The sequence below is a fragment of the Triplophysa rosa genome, linkage group LG2, assembly GCF_024868665.1.
Source record: "Triplophysa rosa linkage group LG2, Trosa_1v2, whole genome shotgun sequence".
Classification (NCBI taxonomy): domain Eukaryota; kingdom Metazoa; phylum Chordata; class Actinopteri; order Cypriniformes; family Nemacheilidae; genus Triplophysa; species Triplophysa rosa.
Genome location: NC_079891.1, coordinates 7958266 through 7984670, shown reverse-complemented (window position 1 = coordinate 7984670; position 26405 = coordinate 7958266). Strand labels below are relative to the sequence as shown.

At 38.0% G+C, this 26405-nt stretch overlaps 1 protein-coding gene across 1 annotated transcript in view; it reads left to right on the top strand.

Moving 5' to 3' along the window:
* Positions 1-26405, top strand: part of npr2 (natriuretic peptide receptor 2) — a 44758-nt gene that overhangs the window by 4940 nt on the left and 13413 nt on the right. Inside the window, exons 2-12 of the mRNA XM_057354480.1 lie at positions 1240-1427; positions 2954-3067; positions 9670-9805; positions 11178-11272; positions 11994-12117; positions 13438-13522; positions 18782-18902; positions 21579-21653; positions 23039-23116; positions 25954-26058; positions 26192-26263. Coding sequence (XP_057210463.1) covers positions 1240-1427; positions 2954-3067; positions 9670-9805; positions 11178-11272; positions 11994-12117; positions 13438-13522; positions 18782-18902; positions 21579-21653; positions 23039-23116; positions 25954-26058; positions 26192-26263 — 1193 coding nt within the window. The remainder of the gene's footprint in view (positions 1-1239; positions 1428-2953; positions 3068-9669; positions 9806-11177; positions 11273-11993; positions 12118-13437; positions 13523-18781; positions 18903-21578; positions 21654-23038; positions 23117-25953; positions 26059-26191; positions 26264-26405) is intronic.

Below are 26405 nucleotides of genomic sequence, written 5' to 3'. Positions count from 1 at the left end.
AAGGCTTAAAGAATATTAGGTGTTTTTAAATGTAACAAGTTGTTCAAGTTTGTGTCTTTTTGCCTCTTAGATGAATGGAAGCAGATTAAAGCCAAATGTGAAAAAGCCAAATAGGAAACAGTGGCATGCTATGTTTTCTTGTTGGTGTGCATGCGTGTGTGAACACCTCACACACAAGTAATACACATATACATAGTTCGTTTCACAACTGAGAAAATGGCATTAAAGCAAATATGTGTTCCTGACTCATGCAATATAAAATTTTGATATTCTTTAGACAAAGGAGAGGTTGCGTTCTTTATCTACAGTATAACCCATATGTCATATTTATATCAATACACACAATTTCCTAAACTGAGTTGGATGAAGACTGTCGACATGAATGTTATTCACCAGTTGCAAACATTAAAAAAAAAACAAGCACTGATAGCTCTATGTGTTCAAAAAACAAACAAATGATTTGGGCAGCAACAGAACATCCTACGGCAAGCAAATGAAAAAACAAATGGCAAAAAACCTCAGAGCATCAGAGAGGACTCTTGTGAAACAAAATGTTCTCAGGCAGTTTTCACGGGCTTTGTATCAGCCAGACACAGACAGATTCTTATAAGTTCTATAAAGCCGCTGAACATTTTCCTTGCCCTCTCATACATTTGTTTTGGAGATCGGCCAGGAGACAGCAGGACGACTTGGCTTAGGTTTGTCTGTATAAACTGGAAGAGCTGAGGATTTGGGAGCTGAGGGGCAGACTTGGTCTGACACTTAAGGAAATGTCGGCTGACTGGGAGCCGGGCCCCTGATCTGGCGGGCAGCAATACTGAGAGATGCTGCAAATGGAAATAATGCTCATTGAGTAGACACCAGGGAAATCTCACACACAGATGCAAAAGCTTTTGCATGTGCATCAATATGTTGTTCTATGCGGAGAGGAAGAGTTGGCTGTGCTTCGATCCAACCTCTTTTAAGAGTCAGGTACAACCCACAAATCATTTGAACATTTAGCAGTTATTAGTGGTAGGTACAGTAGGCATCACTACTGTTGCTTATAGGCGTATAGAAATTTCACAAATAAGATTTCAAAATAAGGCTCCTGACTGAAAACAAGGTCACAATCAAACATGATTCTACTATAAACAAACACGGCAGATGACTGCAAGAAGAAATGGTGATAATACTTGCATGCATATTTGTATTTTGATGTCTTACATTCTCCATATATCTTGTCTTGTTCTGTCACAGTTGTGTATATCTGCGGCCCACTACAGACGTTCTTCCATATAATGAAGCTCTTTGAGGATGAGGTGAACAACCCAGAGGACTTCGCCATCTTCTACCTTGACGTGTTTGCTGAGAGTCTAAGTGGCGATGCTTTAGTTCCCTGGCAGAGCTCAGAGATCCAGTGGAATGATCCCAAAAAGTTATTTCAGGTGTCAGTTTTTACTCTCATTAATATGGTTCATCTGTAAATGCCATTTGTCTGCTTTTGTGGTATCAGAATTTACAGTTACGGTTTGAATAAGCTGCAAACGTGTTCACTGTAGTACTGTATGATTTTGTCGTGTGAATCTATGCAAGGTGATTTTCATTTGAGGGTTATTTTGACAGCCTTTAGTAATTTAACTAATTTAACTAATATTCATTAAGAGCCTTTCTGGTTGCTTAGATTTCCAGAAAAAACCCATTAGGCTTCCATTCATTAAAATTAGCATTTGTAGTAATTTCTTTTTAAATGGCTTAATACAGCTGGACAGAATACATCTGTTTTTGATGTTTTGGGGGTAACACATTACAAGAAGTATGCCTTATGTAATCAGAATAAAAAACTACTAAGTGATGTGTTTTGAATGGACATAAATTATATTAATTGTTTGAAAAAGTCACAACTACACAGTCAACAATAAAATATTTTTAAACAAAAAATATTTTTTACGAGCTTATTAAATGACGCATTAACATTACGATTCATGTTTTATTAACAGATTATTTACCCCATTTATATATATAAATAACATTGATAATTAACTGAAAACACAATTAAATGAAATGGTCAGGTTTTTCATGACCATAAACAGGTTAGCACATCACAGTGTAGTTCACTACATGCCTGAATATTTGTATTTTAACATTCTTAATTTTTAAGGAATAGTTCACACAAAAAGAAAAATTATTTCATCATTTACTCACCCTCTTGTCATTTTAAACCTGTATGACTTTCTTCCTTCTGCAGAACACAAAATAAGTTATTTTGAAGAAGGTTGTTAACTGGCCCCCATTCGCTTGCATGGGTTTTGTGTCCATACAATAGAAGTGAATGGGGGCTTCGGTTACCAACTTTCTTAAAAATATCTTCTTTTGTGTTCTGCGGAAGAAAAAAAGTCATAAAGGTTTGAAATGTTTGAAATGACAAGGGGCTGAGTAAATTATGACAGAATTTTCATTTTTGGGTGAACTATCACTTTAAGTTTCTATTGTAGCAGCCTGACAAAATGTTTTTAAAGGTAACCAAAATATGTACTTTTAAATTCCTTATGAAATTTTGTGACTTTTAGTATTATTGTTATCTATAAACTCAAAACAATGACAAAATTCACATTTAACATTCAAAACTTACAGTCTAACCACACTATTGCAAAAACACAAATAGGCTTAAAACATATCAAAATAAATAGGTTAGATGACAAATGCATCGTACCACTTTATAATGTGTATTGAATTCAGGCCATGCACTGTATTAAATAATGACTGTGCTACTATTATAATGAAATAAAGAATAAATGTATTTTCCTGCCAAATTCCTGCATTATTTTTGTCACATGTCAGTACCATTAAGAAAACGAATTCATCATAATTCCCTGTAACTTTGTGTGTCAAGACATGAATATTTGCCGAAAGGCCAGATCACTTTGTTTTTTTAATGAATCTTAGCTGTCTGACTCTTAATTTTTTCCCTTAGTCTGTGTTCATTGTAACGTACCGGGAGCCAGACAGCTCTGAGTATGCAGATTTTCGAAAAGATCTCCACAAGAGAGCAACACAGGACTTTAATGTAAAACTGGAACCTTCAATGGTGAGTTTCTCCTAAACAAGATCAAGTTTTTATATAAGCACGGCCATCTGTCACATCAAATTTAATCAAAACATTTGTCCAGCCTGGCATAGTTCTCTTTTGGCTCTGTATCTCTGTCTTGAAAGCTATGAACACACTCTTCAGCTTGAGGGAACTCAAGTGTGTTTGCTTCGGCTACAAGATCAAATGTGACACTTAAAAGCGCTTGAAGCTTGAGTTTGGCTTCCTCGTGTCATTCTCCGTTTTCTGAATCAGCTGTGTATTGGACAAAAAATAGGGAACTTCTGTAGTCCTACACCATGTGCCAACTTCAAAGCCTGCATTCCAAATTCTATTTAATATGATCACCCAACCAAAAAATAATTTTACTCACCTTCAATTTGTTCCAAGACTGCATGACTTTGGAACACACTATTCATAAAAATTCTTGGCACACAGATCGTTCTTTTAAGTCAGCTCTTTGACAAATCTGAACAATCTGTTAACCAGCCTGAACAACTTGTTCTCAGGTTGAACTGACTCAATGTTCTAAACGCATTATTTGACAAATCACTCGAAAGGAAAGATGAGATTAAATTCAGTCTTTTCCACACACAAAATTTTTGTATGACTTTAGAAGACTTGAAATATAGAGCCACTGGGTGCCAGTGAGTAAGTTGAGTCGTTGAGCATGTCTTCATCTCCATGTTATGTCTGACTTCATGCACCTCTGCTTCTGGGTCCAAACGCTCTATTAGTTGCTAGGCAAACAACGAAAAATGACGATGAACATTGAATTATTTAATTAACAAACATAATGCATCAAAACACAATAACTGCAAGCATGCAAAATCTAGAATAATTAAAAAATACACAAATGTTCTGTGTAAAGATTAATTCATCCGCTGATGTTCACGTAAAATATTTTTAGGATTGATAGTGTTTCATTTGTCGGTGTCATTTCACCTGCTTTAATGATCATTTTATTATACAATGCAAATAAATGTTATTAAAGGTCTCCTCAGACAAGCACAAGTTGGTATGATTTATTAGGGTCTTCATGAAATGTCTGGAACATATTTTGCTTAAAAACACTCGATGGCTGTGTAAACAAAACTCTTCTTGCCTCGTCAAAAACAGCTATGCTCACAGCCACCCATTTTGGTGCATGTCTCTTTAACTGATAATGAGTTACAGCGAACCCCACCCCCCTTCTGTCCGGCTTTTCAACACAACACACGTGCAGTGGCAATGTTTTAGCTAAATGATATTTCCTGAATTCCTCTGCGGTTAGTTTCGTCTTAAACGTCTCAAATCATTCGTTCGGAGACAAAAAAATAAGTCACAGCAAACAGCTAATGCGCTTACGTTGTGCGTGTATGCTTACCTAAAATCCACGGAATCCACTGCAGATCTCAGCGGAATTACATGGATTTTAGCGCTTGTCATTGACAAGTTATAACGTTACACACACAACGTGAGAGCTAGTTTGCTGTTATAAAAAGGCACTAAAAGCAGCAAAGGCTGAGCACCTACGTAACCTCATAGAAAGTAACAAAATCAAACCAAGGTTTTTATTTAGTACAGTTGCTAAATTAACAAATAAACAGACATCACTTGACCTGGTTATTCCGCCATGGTAGCAATGAATTCATTATTTTTTTACAGAGAAAATTGAAAACATACGAGACAAATAGTAAAAACTCAACCTCCAAGTCTGTCCTATGAATTACAACTTGCTTATTAGACCCCATACCAACTAAATTATTAAAAGAGTTATTACCCATTGCAATTGAGCACATTTATAACATTATCAACTCGTCAATTCATCTAGGCCATGTCCCAGGACCCTTTAAACTGGCCGTCATTAAGCCTCTTATCAAGAAACCAAACTTAGACCCCAATGAACTAGGAAGCTATAGACCGATTTCAAATCTCCCTCACCTGTCTAAAATACTAGAAAAAGTAGTGTCCACTCAGTTGTGCTCTTTCTTACAAAATAATGACATACACGAAAAATTTCAGTCAGGCTTTAGACCGCATCATAGCACTGAAACTGCACTCGTTAAAATTACAAATGACCTGCTTATAGCATCAGATAAAGGTAACATCTCACTCCTAGTCCTGCTTGACCATAGTGCTGCGTTCGATACTGTAGACCATAAAATACTTCTAGATCACTTACACAATTATACCAGTATTCAGGGACAGGCACTACAATGGTTCAGATCTTACTTATCAGACAGACATCAATTTGTCCATTTAAATGGGGAATCATCAAGTCTAACGCAAGTAAATTATGGATTACCTCAGGGATCAGTTTTAGGACCCTTGCTATACCCTTGAAACATTATTAGAAAACATGGAATTAGCTTCCACTGTTATGCAGATGATACTCAGCTATATATCTCATCAAGACCAGATGATTCCTTCCAGCTATCCAAATTGAGTGCATCGAACAAAGATATAAAACATTGGATGACTTGTAATTTCCTTCTTTTAAACTCTAATAAAACAGAAATATTACTTATTGGACCAAAGACACGTGAGCAGAATATTTCGGATTATAACCTGCAAATTGAAGGCTGCACTGTTACTCCAACAAATACAGTTAAAGACCTAGATGTTATATTAGACAGCAACCTGTCATTTAAAAATCACATCTCAAATGTCACAAAAAACAGCCTTCTTCCACCTTAGAAATGTTGCCAAATTATGAAATATTTTATGTGTTGCTGACGCAGAGAAGCTTATTCATGCATTTGTGACCTCAAGACTTGACTACTGTAATGCACTGCTTAGTGGTTGTCCTTAGTGGTTGTCCTGCAGCATCAATAAACAAACTACAGTTAGTTCAGAATGCAGCTGCCAGAGTTCTAACCAGGTCCAGAAAATACGATCACATAACCCCAATGTTATCAACCCTTCACTGGTTACCCATTAAGTATCGTATTGACTTTAAAGTTATTTTAATTACTTATAAAGCGTTAAACGGTTTAGCCCCTACCTACATAACAGAGATTCTACCACACTACAACCCATCACGCTCTCTAAGATATGTATTGTTTCCCGGCCGTGTTTCATTACCCTCACCTGCCCTGTGTTATTATCCCTCGTTTGTGTTCCCTTTAAATAGTCCTCGTTTCATTGTCTTTGTTGCTCGTCCGTTGTACCTGTACCTTTGTACTTACCTGTGTAATCATGCCGTGTATTGATGTTGTGTGCCTGTGTTCAGTTGAGGTCAGTTGACCTTGTGAGTATTTACCTTACCTTACTGTGTCTTATCTTGCCTTGCCTTACCCTGCCTCGTGTTTTGACGTTGTGTCGTGTTTAGTTTCTTAGTTTATTCTTGTCCTGCTGCTTTTTGTCCCCCACGTGGGAAATTTTTTGGTTTCAGTTTTTATATATATTAGTCTTGTCCTCGTTACCTCGTTTTGTTTTGTTTGTTATAATAAAGTTATTGTTAACCCCTTCACCACCGCCTGCCTGCAATTGGGTTCGTCTGTTCCTCACATTCGTGACAAAACGGACGAGCCCCAACAGTACCCAGTAGGCAGCATGAACACTGGACGGTCCCACCTAGCTCAACTCCTCTGCGGACTTCGCCAGGGGAGAGAGAGCGTGGACGAATATGTGGAGAGGTTCCTGGACGTCGCCGAGAATGGCGTCTTTGGGGAGGAGGAGCTTGCGGTGCTGTTCAACTCCGGTCTCAGGAATCCACTCTCGAGGGCGGAGATGAGGGCGTTGAGGCCACTGGACTTCGACGACGTGTGGCTGTCCGCCGTGGAGCGATCGGAGTCCACGCTCTCAACATATACCAGCTACTCATCTCTGCTGGTCACGATCCAAGAGGGTGGTTCCCTGCAGATGCCATCCTCCTCACCCTCTCCAGCCTCTCCACCGTCCACCAGCCTCGTTGGCAAGCGGGGGAGGCGAGCATCCTGGGGGTCCACTTCTGAGGAGTCCCAGCCGGAGCCAGCCGTGTCGTTTGCCTCTTTCCTTCAGCCGACCTCCAGGCGGGTGGCTCGGCTGAAGAAGAAGAGGCAGCGGCGGGCAGCACGGGCCTATTCCCAGCCGGTGCAGTAGCCGGCGATCCAGCCGGCGTCCAGTCCGGCGATCCAGCCGGTGTCCAGTCCGGCGATCCAGCCGGCGTCCCGTCCGGTGCAGCCGGCTTCCCAGCCGGTGCAGCCGTCGTCCAGTCCGGTGCAACTGGCGTCCCGGCCGGCCTTCCTTCCAGCCAGCGACTCGGCCGGTCTTCCAGCCGGCTATGCAGCCGGCCCCCAGCCTTCCAGCCCGCCTTCCAGCCCGCCTTCCAGCCGGCGCCCAACCTTGTCCTGCCGACGTTCCAGTCGGCGGTACCCCCCAGGACTCCCCCCCAAGTCCCCCAGAACTCCGCGCCCTCAAGTGCGCCCAGGGACTAAGCCTGTTCCCCCTACAAACCCTTGTCTGATCCCACCACCCCTCCCATGTTTGTTATTTTTATTATCCCACCCCAACCCGTTCATTATTCTTGCTTGTCTGCCCCTTGTCATGTTCACCATGTTTGTCTGGTTCTTGTCACTGTCCCAGTCTGTCTTGTCTTGTTAGTCGGCCCCTTGGTGAACACCTGGGGGTGTTCATTAAGGGGGGGGGGCTCTGTCATGGTCCTGCCTTCTTATTCATGATTTTGTAGTCTTGGGGCAGGATCGTGACAGATCCCTTATGTTTAGTGTGGGAAAGCCATGGGGTGTTTATCTCTTGATATTCCATGTGCCTTACCGTGTCTTGTCATTGGCCCCGCCCCTCTCGTTTCCTGTATTGTTTCCCGGCCGTGTTTCATTACCCTCACCTGCCCTGTATTATTATCCCTCGTTTGTGTTCCCTTTAAATAGTCCTCATGTTTCATTGTCTTGTGGCTCGTCCGTTGTACCTGTACCTTTGTACTTACCTGTGTAATCATGCCGTGTATTGATGTTGTGTGCCTGTGTTCAGTTGAGGACCTTGTGAGGACCTTACCTTACTGTGTCTCATCTTGCCCTGCCTTACCCTGCCTCGTGTTTTGACGTTGTCGTGTTTAGTTTCTTAGTTTACTCTTGTCCTGCTGTTTTTTGTCCCCCACGTGGGAAGTTTTTTGGTTTCAGTTTTTATATATATTAGTGTTGTCCTCGTTACCCCCTCGTGGGTGTTTTGTTTTGTTTGCTATAATAAAGTTATTGTTAACCCCTTCACCACCGCCTGCCTGCAATTGGGTTCTTCTGTTCCTCACATTCGTGACAAAATATGCTAAATAAACCACTGGGTGACTGCATTTATTAGATATTATTTACTAGAATAATCTTGCTTGTTCTATAAACACCATGCACTGTGCTGTGTTTTACCTTTTTTGTGTTTTTCAGTTTTTCTTATTTTCTCCTGTAAAGCTGCTTTGGAACAATGCACATTGTGAAAAGCGCTATATAAATATAATTGAATTGAATTGAACTGTGACAGATTTTTCAGCCTAAGCACGAATGATTTGAAACGTTTAAAATGAAACTAACCCCAGTGTTCGCCCCTGTTCCTTAGCAAAACAAACAGCTTGCCGCAGCTAAACATATTAATGCACGTAATGTATTAACATTCATACAGCTAAACTCCCAAGTGTCCATCTGCACTTATATACAGTAAGTTTAACACTGGCTTTTTGAATGTTCTATTTAGCCCGTGACTGACTTAGCTCCCTTCGCTATCATATGCTAACGCTATCCTCCTATATATACGGTACATTTACATCAATTCAGACTGTTGATAAATATTACTTGCATCGGCAGTTTAGCTAATCCTACTTGTACTGTCCCAGGTTGATAAAGCACTCCGGTTTGAAGTGATTCGCGCAAACAAGCAGGTTTTTACTTATGGTTTCTGATGGATTTCCACTAAAAATAAAATAAATCCACTCCTGTCTCTTCCTAGGTTTGGACTCTGTGCAGCGACTACATTGCATGTTGTCCACAAACTTTAGCCATGGCGTCACGTACACCGCTGTCGCTTGTGAAAACAACAATGGCGGAGCGCGGTGGGTGGAACTGTGTAGATTAAGGGGCGGTAATATTATAATAAAATCCGCTTTGGACATCACAATCGGAGCGAAATCTGAACGGCTCGATTTCTCACATGCTTGCAGGGAAAGGCACACCAAAACAAACTTACTGGGTTCTTATTTTTCACGTTTTCTGGGTTGCTAGATGCACTGGGGACCCGATTATAGCATTTAAACACAGAAAAAGTGGGGTTTTCATCTGATGTCTCCTTTAAACATTTTCTTTGGGTACAATTTATGAACACATTTTCCATATAGAATGTCTTTATTGATTCTCTAAAAGAACATGCTCTTTTGGACATATACATGAGCCTATCTAAATGGGCATTTTTTAAAATATCTTATTTTATGTTCTGCAGCACAAATAATCATGTTAACATTTTCAGCTTTGCTGGACCTTATAATTATGTGTATTACTTTTATATCTGTCTCACGGAACAAATGAAGTAAAACCTGTAACATCGTACTCCACTCTTCCTTATGTCTACACAGAATGTCACATAGGTTTCGAACACCCTGTTTCCCTGTACTGACACTGTACCAAATTTGTTTCGCCTTTCCTCAGATGGATTTTATTGCTGGCTGTTTCCATGACGGATTTCTGCTATATGCACAAGCCCTCAGCGAAGCGATAGCAGACGGCGTGTCTCAGAACGACGGAATCAACATCACTGTGAGAATGCAAAACCGCACGATCTGGGGTGTGTTTTACGCAACTGCTGACTCATTTTACAAATGCAAAGATCCATCTGCGTGATAAAAGCATTGGCAAAGTGACCCTATGACGCTTTGACGTTCATATTAATAGAGCGATCATAGATTACACGTTTAAACCCTTCACAGTCGAAGGAAGTGATGGCAAGTATCCGGTGTTTAGCAACAGTGTCAAGATGGAAGAGTTTTGGCAGTTCTTCTTAGATTCTTTGTAAAGTGAGCTTGTAAGAGCTCTTGTGAGGTTGATGTTAGTAAACTCGCAGCCTCGCTCGCAGGGAGTGTAAGGGTCAGAGCTCTTGATTGAGAGTGTGTCCCAGCCAGCTTGTGGATGGAAAATCTGTTTCTAATACACGGCCCATCTGCTGAGCTTTCTCCCTTGAGAAGACTACACACGCTGTGCCAAACACACACAGGAACCAGGCAGAACATTGCCTGCTGGGTTCACGGAGGAGAAGTGGGTAGTTTGTTGTATTTTCTGTCAATAATAAGCACCTCAGAGGATGTTAATGGGAGAGTTTGTCAGAACATTTGAGTGTTTTGGGGTTTATACATGCAGCTTTAGGGACATCGTGAATACATTTAGCGTAAGAAGTTCTGCATCTTTATTTGCCTCAAAATGCAGATTTGTCTATAAGGACAATTCCAAAAAGAAATATTCCAATAATACACTGTCTCTCTAGTTTCTGGTAATACTTTACAAAAATTATTCTTTAAAGAGACATTATACTGAATATAAGTACAATATAATGCAACTACATGTCGACTTATTCTCCTTTGTTTTTTCAAAGCAAATTAAGGAGAAAGCAACATGTAACATGTGACAAACTTGAAACATATTTAAAGGTCCAATGTGTCATTTTTTTAGAGGATCTATTGACAGAAATGCAATATAATATACAAAACTATGTCTTCAGATGTGTATAAAGAGCTTAGTTGTTTTTTACCGTAGAATGAGCTATTTCTATCTACATACACCGTGGGTCCCATTGCATGGAATTCTCCATGTTGTTTCTACAGTAGCTCTAAACGGACAAACTGCTCTAAAGAATGCGTTTCAGAAATATGTTATCTCCTTCAACAAAGAAGCGAAAACGTGACAACATCTTAGCACTGTGTCAGCCACTGTAGTGCCTCGAAAGGGAGGGGTTGAGTGAGGCGTTGGTTGCAATTCGCAACCTCAACGTTAGATGCTGCTAAATTTCATACACTGGACCCTTAACAAAGGTCCTTTAAAAGAATAACCTCTGAGCAAAAAATATTATTGGCCGCAAAGGCAAATCACTGTGTGGTGTTTTGACTTTATAGCTCTAAAAGCAAAAGTGTTTATTTGATCCCTGTGCTGATGTTGTTTTATCTCAGGGGTTACTGGACTTGTTAGCACAGACCGGAACAATGCCAGATACACAGACTTCAGCCTTTGGGGAATGACTAACCTAAACACTGGACAATATGCAGTAAGTAATGTGTCAACAAACTTTTATATCAGTACATACAGGATTTTTGAGGTTTTTCTGGAGGCTTTATTCAAAATTTGGGGTAAAACCCCATCCCTAAATATGTCTTATCAAATTTGATGAATATTACTTGATAATAACTTGATGAACGATGTTGTTTTTTTCATTGCGATAGTGAAAATGTTATTGTAAGACATAGTGACAATATTACAATGCTTGAGTCGAGTGTTTGTTAAAGATCAGCAGTCTAATTTAAGCCACATGCCACATTCTCCACAATTACAGGATCCGTGGCCTTGGTTGGATGGCTTGACATGCAAAATAATGTGTTGCATAAAAGTTAAATCCTTTAATAGCCTGTTTGTCTTAATTGAAAGCATATGTTTGTAAGCGTATAAGCATTTTGTTAATTTTTCTGTTTGTCTTGTTCATTCATAACTCTACAGGGAGCCTTGTTTCATTTATCGAGGTTTATTGCATTAAAATAAATAAAAGAAAGGTTGTCTAGCTGGTTACAAAGAGTTCGATTTATACCAGTTTGTTGCCATAGTTACCCCATAAGGCACCAATAAATAGAATTTCTTTTCATCTTCTGCTTAGAATATATTTATATCATTGAATATTTTCCACCAGAGACCATAGAATATAATAAAAAGCTTGATGTTTGTGTAATACGTTGTTAGATGCTTAAATGTGGTTGTGCTTATTTCTTGTTATACAGATTGTTGGCCACTATAATGGAACCAGTAAAGAAATCCTGTGGTCACCAACAGAGAAGATTCAGTGGCCAAAGGGTTGTCCACCTCTGGACTACCCACCATGTGGATTTTCCCCATGCAAGGAAGGTAACAACGTTAACTTCACACCTGACCACTGAGGCACACGCCACATGCTTTGCTTGTTGCATATTTATGTTGCAAAATGTTCAGTATTTTACAAAATCGATGTCCCACTTTTATGCGTTGTATTTCAATGAACAAAATATATATTTTTGTAAGTAACCACCTGCTTTGGAGTTGAACTATGTGCTAAATACACTTAAATGGCTGAAGCTGTCATTTAACTTTAAGGATGTGTTTCAGTCGATCAACTTAACCACAGGGCTGTTGAAATTTATAATAATAACTTGAAGTCCACCAACATCTATAAAGACAACCGGCATGCCTTCATGCGTTACACAAGTGTTGTCAGATGACAGTCTATTAAAGTAAAATAAACTCCATCAACTGATGTTGATAATACAATACAATGTAATAATAATGGATCTTAGGATCTGAGCTTCTTAAAAATAACCTGTGTGTGTTATGTGGGTGGTGACTGAAATTTTGATTCAAGTTCTAATACTACTGTGCTGTGTTTCATTTAGAATTTTCTTATCTGTATGTATATATTTACTCACTAAAAACCTTTTATTTGACTTATTATTCATTTATTGTTATTTTACCAGGATAGTCCCATTGAGATGTAAATCTCTCCTTCCAGGGAGACCTGGCCAAATTGGCAGCACAAAAAGTTTCACATAAAACAACTTCAGACACATCAAACAGTTAATTAAAAACATTCACATGTTTCCTTTATCTTAGTCCATAAAATATGTTTTAAAATATTATATACTGTTGGTAAATCTAGCAGAGATAAGGGAATGGCTCAATATCAAGGTTTTTAATAGCATCACATGACATTGTTGTATAATAATCATTTTCTATGTTCTTTGCTTAGTATAAAATCACCTGCTGAATCTGATGTTAGACTAAGCATTAAAACGCAATGAAAATTATTTAATAAATTCTGTTCATTTTATTCTATCATCCCTTTGTCTCCTATCTGCTGTTAACTTACAGCTTTGAGTGATGGATGAAATAATTTCCTGAAAAAAGAAAGAGATCTAGTGTGAGACAATGTTTTTCGCATAGTCGTTGTTGTTTGGCGTAGTTGGCAGGATGAGTTATTGACATTTTAGACATATTTATGTTTGCACCATCACCTTTAGTGAATCTAATACTAAAAAACAACACAGATAGTGTGTGCTAATAAACAGCTATTAATAAGTGCAATTCAATCTTTTAATCCATTTTCAATGTATTCAAAAGAAATATATGAAATGTATGTGATGATGCTTGTTGTCAAGAGTTTAGTTTCGAATGATTGTTACTGTATTTTCCCAGATCACCTCCCAGTCCTTGGAATTGTGGCAGTTGGGTCTGGACTGGCCCTCATAATATTTGGAATATCCAGTTTTCTCATCTACAGGTATTGTTTTATTATATTCTTTCATTATTTTATTTGTCGTATAAATGTCAATATTTGAAATCTCAGAGAAAGATTTAGTTTAAGGGATCAGAAGGATACATGTTGGAACTTGTTGAAACTTGCAGCTGTTTCTTCAGAGAATTTACGGGAAGCGCTTCTATAGGTGCCAGAGTGGAATTTACATGATTGTTGCCAGAGCAACCGAACAGCAGTTTTTCGTGTGAAAGCAGGAAAATGTGAAACTTCTTTCAGACGCAGATGCTGATTGTCTAAATACTGTATTTCACTGCTCATTTCACTTGGCTAGCAGACGCTTGTACAATTGACCACTTTGCTTCATTTATAACGTATGTAAGATCAGAACAAGATAAAGTAATAAATAGTAATGGTTAATACTTTTATGGATGGATGAAAGTTCATATAATAAAATAACAGGTAAAATATAGTCTACTTTTAATAGTATCTTTTTATTTCTAAAATCAGAGAGGATAATGCTGAATAGTTTGGAACGCCGTCTTGTGGAAAAGGGAACCGTAGAAGCTGACTCATGGCTTATATAAATGGGCTCGTGCCCAGTATAGTCAACACTTTGAGACAAATATTGATGTTAGCTCCTCATGGCTACTAGAATAAATATTGCAGTTGCAGCGTAGGTAGACTTATTCTTGGACTTGTCGTTCTCTCTTCTGAACTCGGTTTGAGAAACTGTCCCTAAAATGGAAATTTTGTGTAAGAACACCCACACTCGTACATGTAAAAATGAGAAGTATTGAGAATCAAGTGTATAGGCGGATCAGCACTATACTGCTAGGATTAGTTTTTTCATAAAGAGCTATTTTATGTTGCTGCTTTCAAATAAATCGTCTGCCTTGTTCTTTAAAATCTATTTCCAGATTTCGGCATAAATTGATCATGTATTTTGATTTGATCTTAACAAAAATTCATTCAAAATTCATGCCTTTATTAAGTACACTGTGTCAGCATTCACAGGCCAATGTTGGGAAACTATGGGAACCCTTGAATTTATCCGATTAAACTGATATAGCACTGAGAAGTAATTTTGCTTCATCCTTATTTACAAAATGTTTCAGTTCAGCAATATTCTTGGGACATCTGGTGTGAATAGCTCTTTTGAGGTAATGCCAGGGTGAGGTCAGGACTCTGACTGGGACACTCTAGAAGGTGTATGTTTTCTGTTGAAGCCATTCTGTTGTTCCATGTGCTTTGGGTCGTTGTTCTGTTGCATCACCCAACTTGCGTTTCAGTCTTCCTGTAGACACAAACACCACATACAGACATTGTAACTAATTTCTGTAATTTGTAAAATACTGTCAAACATAAGTACAGTATAATACTGTAAATAACAAGGGAATATGGGTAAATATATGCTGACTACTTTAGTTCTTCTTTATAAATTGATTAACAGCAGTGAAAATGCCCACAAAGAAAACAAAAAAGATATCCCTCCTGACATTGGTCAGGTTTTCATGGGCATATTATATACTGTAAATCGATTTACAGGCAAAAAAATGACGAATGGCAAGGGAGATTTTTGGCAAGGGAGACATAAACAATTTTTTGTTTGTTTTGTGTGTTGTGATTTACTGTAAGTAAATTAAGCTAAACTCAAATTAGAACACAGTACTTAAATGTATGCTTTAATTGACATTTACAGTAATTTATTGGAAAACTGCTGCCAGTAAGTTTTTGTAATTTCTACAGCAAATTTATAATGTTTTATGGCCTAATGAACAACACATTTTTTTGTTATCCCAAAGTCTTGTATCATTTTGGGATTTAAGGTTATTTGACTCGTGACTCCACACTGTGCTATAAACCAGAAATACTGGTAAAACATTATCTTGCAACTGTACAGTTTTTTTTGCATGAAATATATCATACATTTTTTTAAAATCATTTTTGTTTATTTATTTGGCAGTTGCTTTTATCCAACTGACATTGCGTTTACAGAATACATAGTACATTTAACAGGGGCCACTGCCATACAGTGCAAATAAGAGAAACCATTGAGTTTATTTGTGGAAATTATGGCACAGTTGGGCTTGGGTGGAGTCTTGCAATTAATTTGACTTATAGTCCGTTTGAGAGGTTACTTTGACTTAACATATTTATTATGTTTCCTAACTAAGCATTTTATTTAATACAAGTAAATATAGCACAAAGAGTCGCCTTGAAAATCTTGCTAAATAGCCATGGAAAAGAGCATAACGGACCTTTTGATAGAAGTAACCCTATAATGTGTTTTACATAAATGAAAATAAGTTTATGATGAGGTTGAGAATATGATGACTTTCAATTTTGGGACTTTCATTTTCTGTGTTTCAAGCTCCAAAACAATACACGTTTGTAGTAAGCCACTTTGGTGAGAAAACTGCTTAGATGTAAACTTGTAACATTACAAATGGAGTGATGCCAACAAGCTTTCAAAATAGAAATAAGCAATTTGCATCTCTGTTCTGTAGGTTTATTATATGGGTTTTCAGCTTAGGCGTACTGCTGTGGTCCGACTATCCCCCTGCAAGTCAAGCAATTCCCTTCAGTCAATGCTTCATGGAATTTTGACATTTTAGAACGAGGATTATCCCTTTGGCAAACAGCTGAGCATAAATTTTTGAACATGGCTCTTTAATATAAAAACCCTGCTGAGGATTTTTCCACCTATCTGCTTCGAAATTATAGTCTACAAAAACAAATAATGGTGCTTGTTATGGGGCTTACCAGGGTGGCTCTAAAATAGAGTAAAAACCCTGTTGAAATGCAGACGCTGCATTACTTACACTCTGCCATCTGGAAGCATTTTACACCTTTTAGATTGTAGTGGAATGTTTGGAGGTTTCTCTTTTTCATTCTTTTTTGTTTTGGCTTGAGTGCACTGAAACCTATTTGCGATTCTCTTTATTGATATCCTCCTTTTGCAATTCTAAGTCAACATCACCTGGACATTTGGAGATTATGATTTGCTAAAAAAAAGTCTTCGCTGCAAATGGAAACTGTTGAGAAATAGTAGGTCCTTAGAGAGATCCTCCAGATGTGTTGATTCACTTGGAAGTTGCCCACGTATTTATCCACATGGCTGGCTGGACTGTTTGGTTTGCCTATGGTTAAAAATAATATGTTGAAAAGGGCATGAAATCAGTGACCCTGAGATAGGCTCACATTTGATCGTTCCATCAGACTTGAACTTAGTCTGCTGCAAAAATTGTTACCACCTTAGTTTAATCTTATAATCAGATAAACCTTCTGTGTAAGGGCTATTTAAACTAATTGTGCAAAATGAAATAGTAGTGCCAAAAACTATTCTTAAACTATTTAAACTAAAACTGTTCATTTTCAAAACCTCTAATCCTAGTATTAAACATTGTTGCGCAACTGTTTATGCTACAGATGCAACTGTTTATGCCAGTGGTGTAGCAAGTCAGGTCCGGGCCCGTATGCAAGAACTTTTTACCGGGCCCCATTCGTCCGTTAGCGGCAGCGTTGCACATTACTGGACATCGGTTGTTTACTTGGGTGCGTTATTAAAATGTTGACGCACGTCAATCAGAAAGATGGAGAAAGCGAAGAAGCCAGCATTTTGCATGCATTTTACACACGACTTGTGAACGGCCCTAACATTTATATGATGATACAGTTGTCAAACATTAAACATTTAGCTACTTACACCGCGCTGGCTCTTTCACTCCTTCAACCTCTGTTTCTGTCAATAGCAAATCCCACCTTCTTTCATTTGATTGGACAGTAATCCTCTCCTTCCTTTATTTGTTTGGCCACCTCAATCAGATTGACATTGACGAGGTCATAGCTCATAGAGTCCATATAAATTAAACTTAATTCCGTTTCGACACAGCAAGGTAAACAAAGTACATTATATATTAAATACAACAATAATAGAGTGTAAATGATTATATGTGTTAAAATGATTAAATGGATGCCAACTAATTGGGACAATAACGACCTCCCTACTACCCCTATTTTTAAACACCTGTTAGTCATTTTTCAAATATTTTCTTCATTTTGTTGAAAATAAATGCCTGTATGATCTGATATGTGATGTAAAAATGAAGAAGAGTGAATTGGCAATATATGGATTCGAACTTGCATTCAAATGTAGCATCAGAACTACTGCGTCTTATGCATCTTACTACGCCACTGAAGCCACCGGGAAAGTCATTTTTACACTCACATAGGTCCATAGGTGGACCAGATCTGAGATCAGTAATCTAATCATTTTCTACAGTATTGAACGGCCAAGAATAAAACTTGGATGCGGGCCACCAATCCCCCGGGCCCATATGCACCTGCATACCCTGCATACCCAGACGCTACGCCACTGGTTTATGCTACAGACTCATATTGTGTGGCCTGTCGACAAGAGGTTTGCTTTCACTGTGCTATTATCAAAAATTCTTACATTCTTACATTCGTGAATACCCAGAGGAGCATTTTATTGCTCAGAGGTTGCTCAGGAGAATTAACCGAGTTCTCACTTGTATTCATTTAAGTATCAACTTTCAGTTGTCTTGCCTCAAATTGCTTTAAATAACTAAAAATAGAAAAAATGAGACCGTTTTTAAAATGTGAATATAGATTGTATCACTGTAAAAAAATCCCTTAAAATAAACAGCAATTTTCCCGCAGATGGGGCACGAGTAAAATAGCGTAAATAACCATTTTACCCTGTAAAATTACACATTTTTATGTTTTTCTTGTAAATTAGCAGTCTTTTTCTGTAATTTGACATTTTTACTGTATTTAAAAAATACACTGTAAAAAATCCTGTAAAAAAACTGTAATCTTCAGGCAGCTGGGGCACCAGTAAAATAGTGTAAAATTATGTAAAATTAAAAGCTTTCTTATAAATTGCAGTCTTTTTCTGTAATTTGACGTTTTTACCGTATTTAAAAAAATACACTGTAAAAAAACATACATTTTCCAGCAGCTGAGGTACCAGTAAAATACTGTAAAATAACAGTTCTGTCACATAAAATGACATGTTTTTCCTGTTCTTCTTGGAAATTTGCAGTCTTTTTCTGTAATTTGAAATTTTTACTGTATTTCAAATATACACTATAAAAATCCTGTAAACAACCGTATACAAGCAAGCAACCGTATGCAGGTGTCCACCCACCCACAGGTTTTCCTAAGAAAATGTAAAAAGCTAGTGTAATGTTGTATTAAAGCAAGCTTTTCTTTCTGCAGTGGTTGTCGGTTGCATTAATCTGATCTGTTGACTTGCAGGAAACTGAAGCTGGAGAAGGAATTGGCTGGGATGCTATGGAGGATACGCTGGGAGGAACTGCAGTTTGAAAGTCCTAACAAATTTCACAAACGTGCTGGCAGCCGTCTCACTCTCTCGCAGGTAAAAGTCATTCTGCTCTGGAATTCTCATATCTGGGATAAGGCTGCACAGTACCGCTGTGTTTTCCATTTGGCCACTTTTACACCACCTCTAAAAATCATTTTAACATGCATTCATTTTATGATGAAATGCCTTTGAGTTTGTTTTCATATAAACAATGTTAAATATAAGAGGTTTCCTCCTGTTTCAGACCGTGTTCATGTGGTTTTAATTTATCTCATAAAAATGCCTTTTTAGACTTGGCTGTAATACCTGGCCGTGTTTACCATTTAAAAATGGAATTCCTTGGGAATTACAATAATGGCTTAGTCTTTTATAGTCCGTCACAAATGGTAGCTGCATTTTGTTAAGATGAATTTTCTTAGAAGAATTCAACAAGAACCAAGACCACACAAATACACAACAGCACTTAAAAAAACAAAAAAAAAACAAAGCTCAGAGTTTTTTTAATCTTCTCAAATGCAAAACACTTTTGTCCAAGGCGTTCCCTGTTAGATTTCTCATGGGTTATATAAAAATATATATAACCTTCTCAGACTTTCTGTATCTTTCCAGTTTACGCATTCTTGACTAATGTCCAGTTGGTTTGTTGAAGGTAGTTTGGGTTTAAAGTAGCAGACTCAAATTAACAGATTGTTCAAAGCTCCAGCCTGGCTGCCTGCCCTCCTGCAAAATCAACTCATTTTCCTCCTATCAGGTTCTGCTTTGGATTACTACCACAATTATTATTTTCCTACATACCAGTAAATGCGTGCAAGCACATGGAGATGTACAGTATTTTGATTAGTGCTTTTTGGCCTTGGATACTTGGAACATTTTGAAGGCCAGTGAATTTTCCAGGCTGGAGTATACAGTACAGTATTGCACTGCACATTTTGCGATCTGTTTCCATGTTTTCCACATTGCTGGACTAAATGCATGATTTATTCTACTCCTATTTAAATAAAGCTATTATACTACCATAAGTGAATAATAAGTCAAATTCATCTTTAATTTTGTGTGTTCTCTTTTTTGGCAAAGACACAGATATGAGTATATGGAGGTGGAGACTAATTGTAACCATTGTTGCTCTTAAAGTCCCTGTGAACCGGATGTTGTGATCTTTTTTACTTCCGTATTTTGATGCATTTCTGAGTGAAATGGAATTTCTAATGAGAAAAAATGTGGCCGTGGCTTTCGTATTTCTCTGCGATTTGATTGGATATGTAAAAACAGCTGTTGCAGTTTGAAATGGAACTGGCAGCAGACTGACAGGTGAAGGGGAGGAGTTAACGGATGCTCTGCCCAAGCCTTCTAACATACGTCATTTAAGATGGATAGTCATTACAGGAAGGAAGTACATTTTCAGATTTTAGCTAAAGATTATGAGGGCACACGGATTATGGGAATGAGAAAAAGAGAATGACCCACATTGATAAACTATTTACAATAAACGCTGCAATATTTCATGAAAAAATAGGCACTGACATTTTTAATTAAACTGGGACTTTAAAGCAATTGTGTTCATTTAAACCTGAAGAAAAACCTGTAAAGAAATTTCTAGGTCAGTAATAAAAAACGTAAGCAGATTTGTGACATTTACCGTGTTAACTGCATCCAATTTTCTTTGCTTTCATTGAAGCACACAAGATGCTCTTTGTAACATTCTCAAATCATGCTTAGGTTACATGGATTATCAGGTTTGGCACAAGCTTGTACAGTCTAGTGTTGTAGTACTCGAGACTGGTCTTGGTCTCAAGACCGGTCTCAAGACCATTTTTTGATGGTCTTGGTCTTGGTCTTGGTCTTGTCTCGGTCTCGACTATCTTTGGTCTCGGTCTTGTCTTGGTCTCAGACTTAGTGGTCTCTGGATTTTATTTCAAGACCGGTCAATACCACAACTGTGGGAATAACACTAAATTACTGGAGCATAGTCTGATTTATGTGTTAACATCATTCATGTGATTGGATGTAAAAAAGATGTGATTGCAAAAAAGGTACTTGTATGAGATCTATAATGTATAATTATTAAATAAACCTTGAGTTAATAAGTGACTTAAGGTTTAGAGACAATTAAACACAAGTTTTTGTTCTATTTTGGCTACTCCAAAACAAATCTACAAATCTGAACTTTTGGGCATTTCTGAGCAACACACAGCTAGTTTGCTATTGATTAGATAAAAAAGCAATAAAACTAATTAAGTCACTGAATGTTTTGCTTTTTTGAAGGTCACAGGCTTACATTTATCTTGGGTATTTACCGGTATGTTTAGTTGTTGGAATTTTTACATGCACAAAAATTGTAATATGTTACAGTAGGGGGGTCTCGGCCCCTCAAAGTCTTGGTCTTGTCTTGGTCTCGACACCCTCTGGTCTCGGTCATGTCTTGGTCTCAGTTTTGGTGGTCTCGACTACAACACTAATACAGTCCATCCCAACTGGAGTGCAAGCTGTCACTAAAACAAAAGGAGAATATACCACATAGACCATCTAAGATTCAAAATCATATGTTTTTATTTTAATGCCGATATTATATTTTGTAATGAAAACAAGAATGTTTGATATTAAATGATGTTAAATAATAGGTTGAACATAAGCATTTTCTTTTATGTCCCATTCAAATGCATGCAAGGAACCTACTTAACCTTGAATGATTACGTATGTTAGAATAACGTTCTCCCTGTCTTGCTTTTCCAGAGAGGTTCCAGCTATGGCTCCTTGATAACAGCTCATGGAAAATATCAGCTATTTGCAAAAACAGGCTATTTTAAGGTGAGGCTGAGTTCTTATGACATCCCCTACCTCTGCAGCACACCCACACACATGTGAATTCACTGGAGGAATGGAGAGTGGGTGCACTATCAACTCAATATGTTGCTTTAAGACCAGACTATAATGCAGCGGTGCAGCTCGTCAAGTCAGTCGACAGTGTTCTGTGCGCCATGCCACAATAATTGGCCAATGCCAATCATATAAACGAGTGCAGTGGTTCTTCATCCTTGGATCGACAGCACAGGTCTTCCATATTTAACACATATCTTTGGAATCATCAGCTGGTTAGTTGTGAGATAAATATCACATGAAATGTGCAGAGATAAGAAAAGACTTTATAGTGACTTTATAGTGTTTGTCTTTATCCTTTTTTATGCTTCATGACACCTTTGTTGACTCTTTGGCTTTGTACCAAACCCTAATGAGCTGCCCCACTGTCTACTGCCTACAAAGGCAGCTGTCTTATGAAACAGTATCCTATAACTTTAAAAGCGGCAGAATTATGATGTTTTTCAAAGGCAGCCAATTCATTAACATTACCGCTTCTCACACATGTGCACTTGACTAAAAGATTGTTCACACCAAGCACGATAACTAGCGATAACTGGTTAGCGTCCACACCAACAGATGCTAACGTTATGTTTGTTTTAAGCTTGTGCTCTGTAGTTTCACATTTTAAATATGTGTGAGCCCTTTAAATTCAAATGGATTTTGATTGGCTGTTTTATTGTTCATCATCTTGAAAATGTCACTTGGAATGTGATCTCAACCATATCATTCCTCCGTAGGCTATTGCTATAGTTGTGGTGCAAATGCCTCTATTATCTTTAAACGATTTAAAATAAAAATTTGATCTTTATATTTAGTTATCCTCCTTGATGTAAACTACAGGTTAAATGGTTGGACATTAGCATGTGGCTAGGCTAATCACTTTTTGGACACAATCGTACTTAATATAAACAAACGTATTGTAATGCCATCATCTATGAAGTCATATATAGTGAACTATGAAGGCATAGTTCACCCAAGAATGAACTATTCTGGGCAGCAGAGCACATGAACATTGTCTGTAAAGGTGGTCAATAGAGTTTGAACTCAATCACATCAACCAAAATTCTAAATATCCTTTCTATTCTTTACATATTTTCCCTCCTACTAAATTTTAACAAAGTATAAGTTGATAAATAAATAAAAAGTAACAAGAAGATTTTGCCTTGAAAGAGCAACCTGTGAGAAATAAAATCCCCAAAATCCATGTATTCATTTATGAGGCTTTAATATTCTGACCTAAACTGAATTCTCTGTTATGACCGCAGGCTGTGTTGGAGCGGAGAGTCAACGTTGCCTTTAAGATTCGCTTTAACATGTGTTTCTGTTCACAACAGGGCAACCTGGTGGCAATCAAACATGTGAACAAGAAGCGGATCGAGTTGACCAGACAAGTGCTGTTTGAACTAAAGCATGTAAGAGAAAACATTTCATCACAAAGGAGAGGTTTTGCATGTGTGTGCGCATCTATCTGTAGGCCTATCTGTCTCTGAGAAGAAGGCGAGGTATGTGTGTTATGTGTTTACACCGCGGTTTATGACCCCAGTGGACAGCCCCAAGGTGCTTAAAACAACCTCCCCCTCTTCCTGCACAGTTGACATATAGAAACACATACACACATGCATTCTTATGTGGGGGTGGAGGTGCCATTACAAGGCTTTTGAAAGGGGGATGTGGTTTTACAAGGTGTTTCCTAAAGGGAATACTCACTACATGGACTCTGTGTCGCAAGGATATAGATACAAAAACTATATAATAATTGTGGAAAAAAATCACATCAAATAACAAATAAAAATTGACCACGGCAGAAATTGTACAACATCTGTGAGGGTGGTATTTTACAATGCAACTTCTGTTGAGTCCATCATGTTAATAATAAGCAACATAAACACTTTATGATTGGATATGGAATTATGATTTGTTAGGTGAACTGAATCATAGACGATGGCTAGCAATAAACTTTCTTCTAAAACTCCAAACCTTTCTGCACATGCACACGTATCAAAAACCTGTAAGAAGGCCAATGATGCACATGGTCATATCACTTAACTTTTTTTCTCTCTGGCATAAGGAAACCAGCGTTCACATTTCAACGATGTTAGAACGTCACTTTCTGCAAAAACCCTGGAAAGTTATTCTTAGGTGCACGGAAACATAGTCACTCATTAAACACGTAGAACATTGTTAATGAGTTCTTGAGATGAAGAACTCAAGACTTCACATGAAGGACGTATGAGAGACGCCCTCTGTTACCTAAATAGTTGCTAAACCATTAGCATGTCTAGAGAGCTTAAAGATCCTGTTTTGCAAAGCTGAAGCATTGAAAAACGTTACCAAGGCTGTGTTACATAAGGGTATACGGGTTATTCATGACAGAATTTTCCATTTTGGGTGGAGTATCCCTTTAAATGTTTAAGTTAAATCAAATTGGATTTTCAAGTCATTCGAACTTAACATAAAACATAACATCAAAAAATATAAATTCGTATGCAAAGATTTGTTATATTGTGCACAGTAAACACACGGCATGCTGCAGAGTACTGTAAAGTATTGTAGTATTCCAACCATGGGTTGTTTTATTTTGTCTATCATCTGCTGTAAGTCCGTCATGATCTAGGTTCATCCCGAAAACCCCCTTACATGCTCAAAAAGTCCAAATGTTCCCACAGCAGTCTTATTTGAAGCCCGGGTTTGTTTTAATGGTGTTATCCTGAGGGAAAGCACATAAGACCAGCTGAGTGTTGCCAGGGCTATAACTTGCCAGCTTTGATAGGAAACGTAAGGGGGTTCATGGCATGCAGAGACCCTACAGACGTGGCCCTGGGGCCCTTATTAGCCATCAGGCCAGAACGGATTAAAGGTCCAGACAGATGGATGGGGGTGGGAGGTGTGCGCTGCCAATGGAAACTTAACTTCTTCCTTTTCACTAACTTTTACCCTCACTGTTATATAGCTTAAAGGTCATGCTAAAATGTATTCTAAAACATGCTGGGTTATTTTCAACCCAGCGATAGGTCAAAATGGGACAAACCCAGCTGTTGGGTTAATATTAATATTGTACCCAACTCTTAGTTAGAACTAGTCTCGTGTAGCCAGACCTTTATACTGAAGGTCTGGAACTTATCGCCACTTTCTTTGGTCAAGGCCCACCCGAGAGCCCATATGACTGCCAGGTAAAGCAACCAATCACGTTTTGTTTAGAGGCGTGGAAATGTCCCCGCAGTAAAAGACATTACAATCACGAACGTGTCAAAAGTTAACAGCAACAAAATGATTATAAGTTTAGGCCGTGAACCTTGCATACTTTTAAGAATTAAGCGTTTAGTCGATCGTGATGAATTCTTATAGCAACCGTTGTAAACGCGACAGCTTACTTCTTAGATCAGATGGCTTCGTGTTGTTTCCAGGCGGACCGTTAAAGAACGCGACACGCACGTCTCCCGGAAATCCTGTGAAATTCAACCAATCAGATGACGTCTTCGAACGTGCTGAAGTGTTTCCAGAAAAGTGTGCTTTATGCATCAGACGTTTAGCCAACGCTCCGTGGGCGTGACGTCTGAGGCTGAGACTAAGTTAGAACAACCCAATGGTTGAGTTGTGTCTTTTTGACCCAACGCTGGGTTGAAAATAACCCAGCATTTTAAGAGTGTAAAGTTAGCATGGCTTCAGAGATTGCGCTTCCGTTTTAGTAGATGTTGTGCAACGTTTGCTGACTTCATGTGAAGAAAGGAGATGTAAAAAACAGCACTGATGTTGATTTACGAATGTGACACAAGGGTTATTATGATCGATGTGGTTTCAGCAATACATTGCAAGGCATCAAATATTATGTTTATTTTTTCGCCTAATGGCTGGAATACACTACAAGACCTTTAAAATCTGAACGGATTTTTTTTAACTAGACATCATACACTTGCAGACTTTTTGAAAGTTTCAGATAGAAACACACTAACTGATCAAATCTGCAGACTGGCACAGACTTTCTGCAACAAGTCCAGACTGAAAATCTGCGCAAAATTTGAACAAAAGTCTTGTAGTGTATTTTAGCCTTTATGTGTGCTGAACATTTTTGTCATGTTTTGTTTGTTTGTTTGTTTAAATGTTGTAAATGCTCCTTTTAAGGATTTTTTTAGTTTTAGCTAGAGTGTTCAGCTTTCAAAATGTCAATTTACAATGCACTACAAGTCTTGATTCTCCTGCATAGCCGACAACTAAACAACATTAAACGTTCATCTTGTTGTTTTTTTTGTAGATGAGAGACGTGCAGTTCAACCATCTGACAAGGTTTATTGGTGCCTGCATAGATCCACCAAACATCTGCATTGTGACAGAGTATTGTCCTAGGGGCAGTTTACAGGTAAATATTTTAAAGGATTGTAAATATTTACATTACATTTTACACTTTCATTATGCGTTGGTCAGATGTAAACAAAAGCATCTGTGCATTTCAGAGCTTTCTCAGTGTTGATTTACAGTTTGTTCTTTTGCAGGACATTCTGGAAAATGAGAGCATCAACCTGGACTGGATGTTCCGATACTCGCTGATAAATGACATTGTAAAGGTTTGTAAGAAAACACGCGTCTGGACCATCTGTCTGCTTTATTTAAAGTCACATATTATATTATATTTATAAAGTATTTTTTTATAATTTAATTTATTATATTTATTTTAAGTCGTTATTCATTGTTTATTTAATACATGCA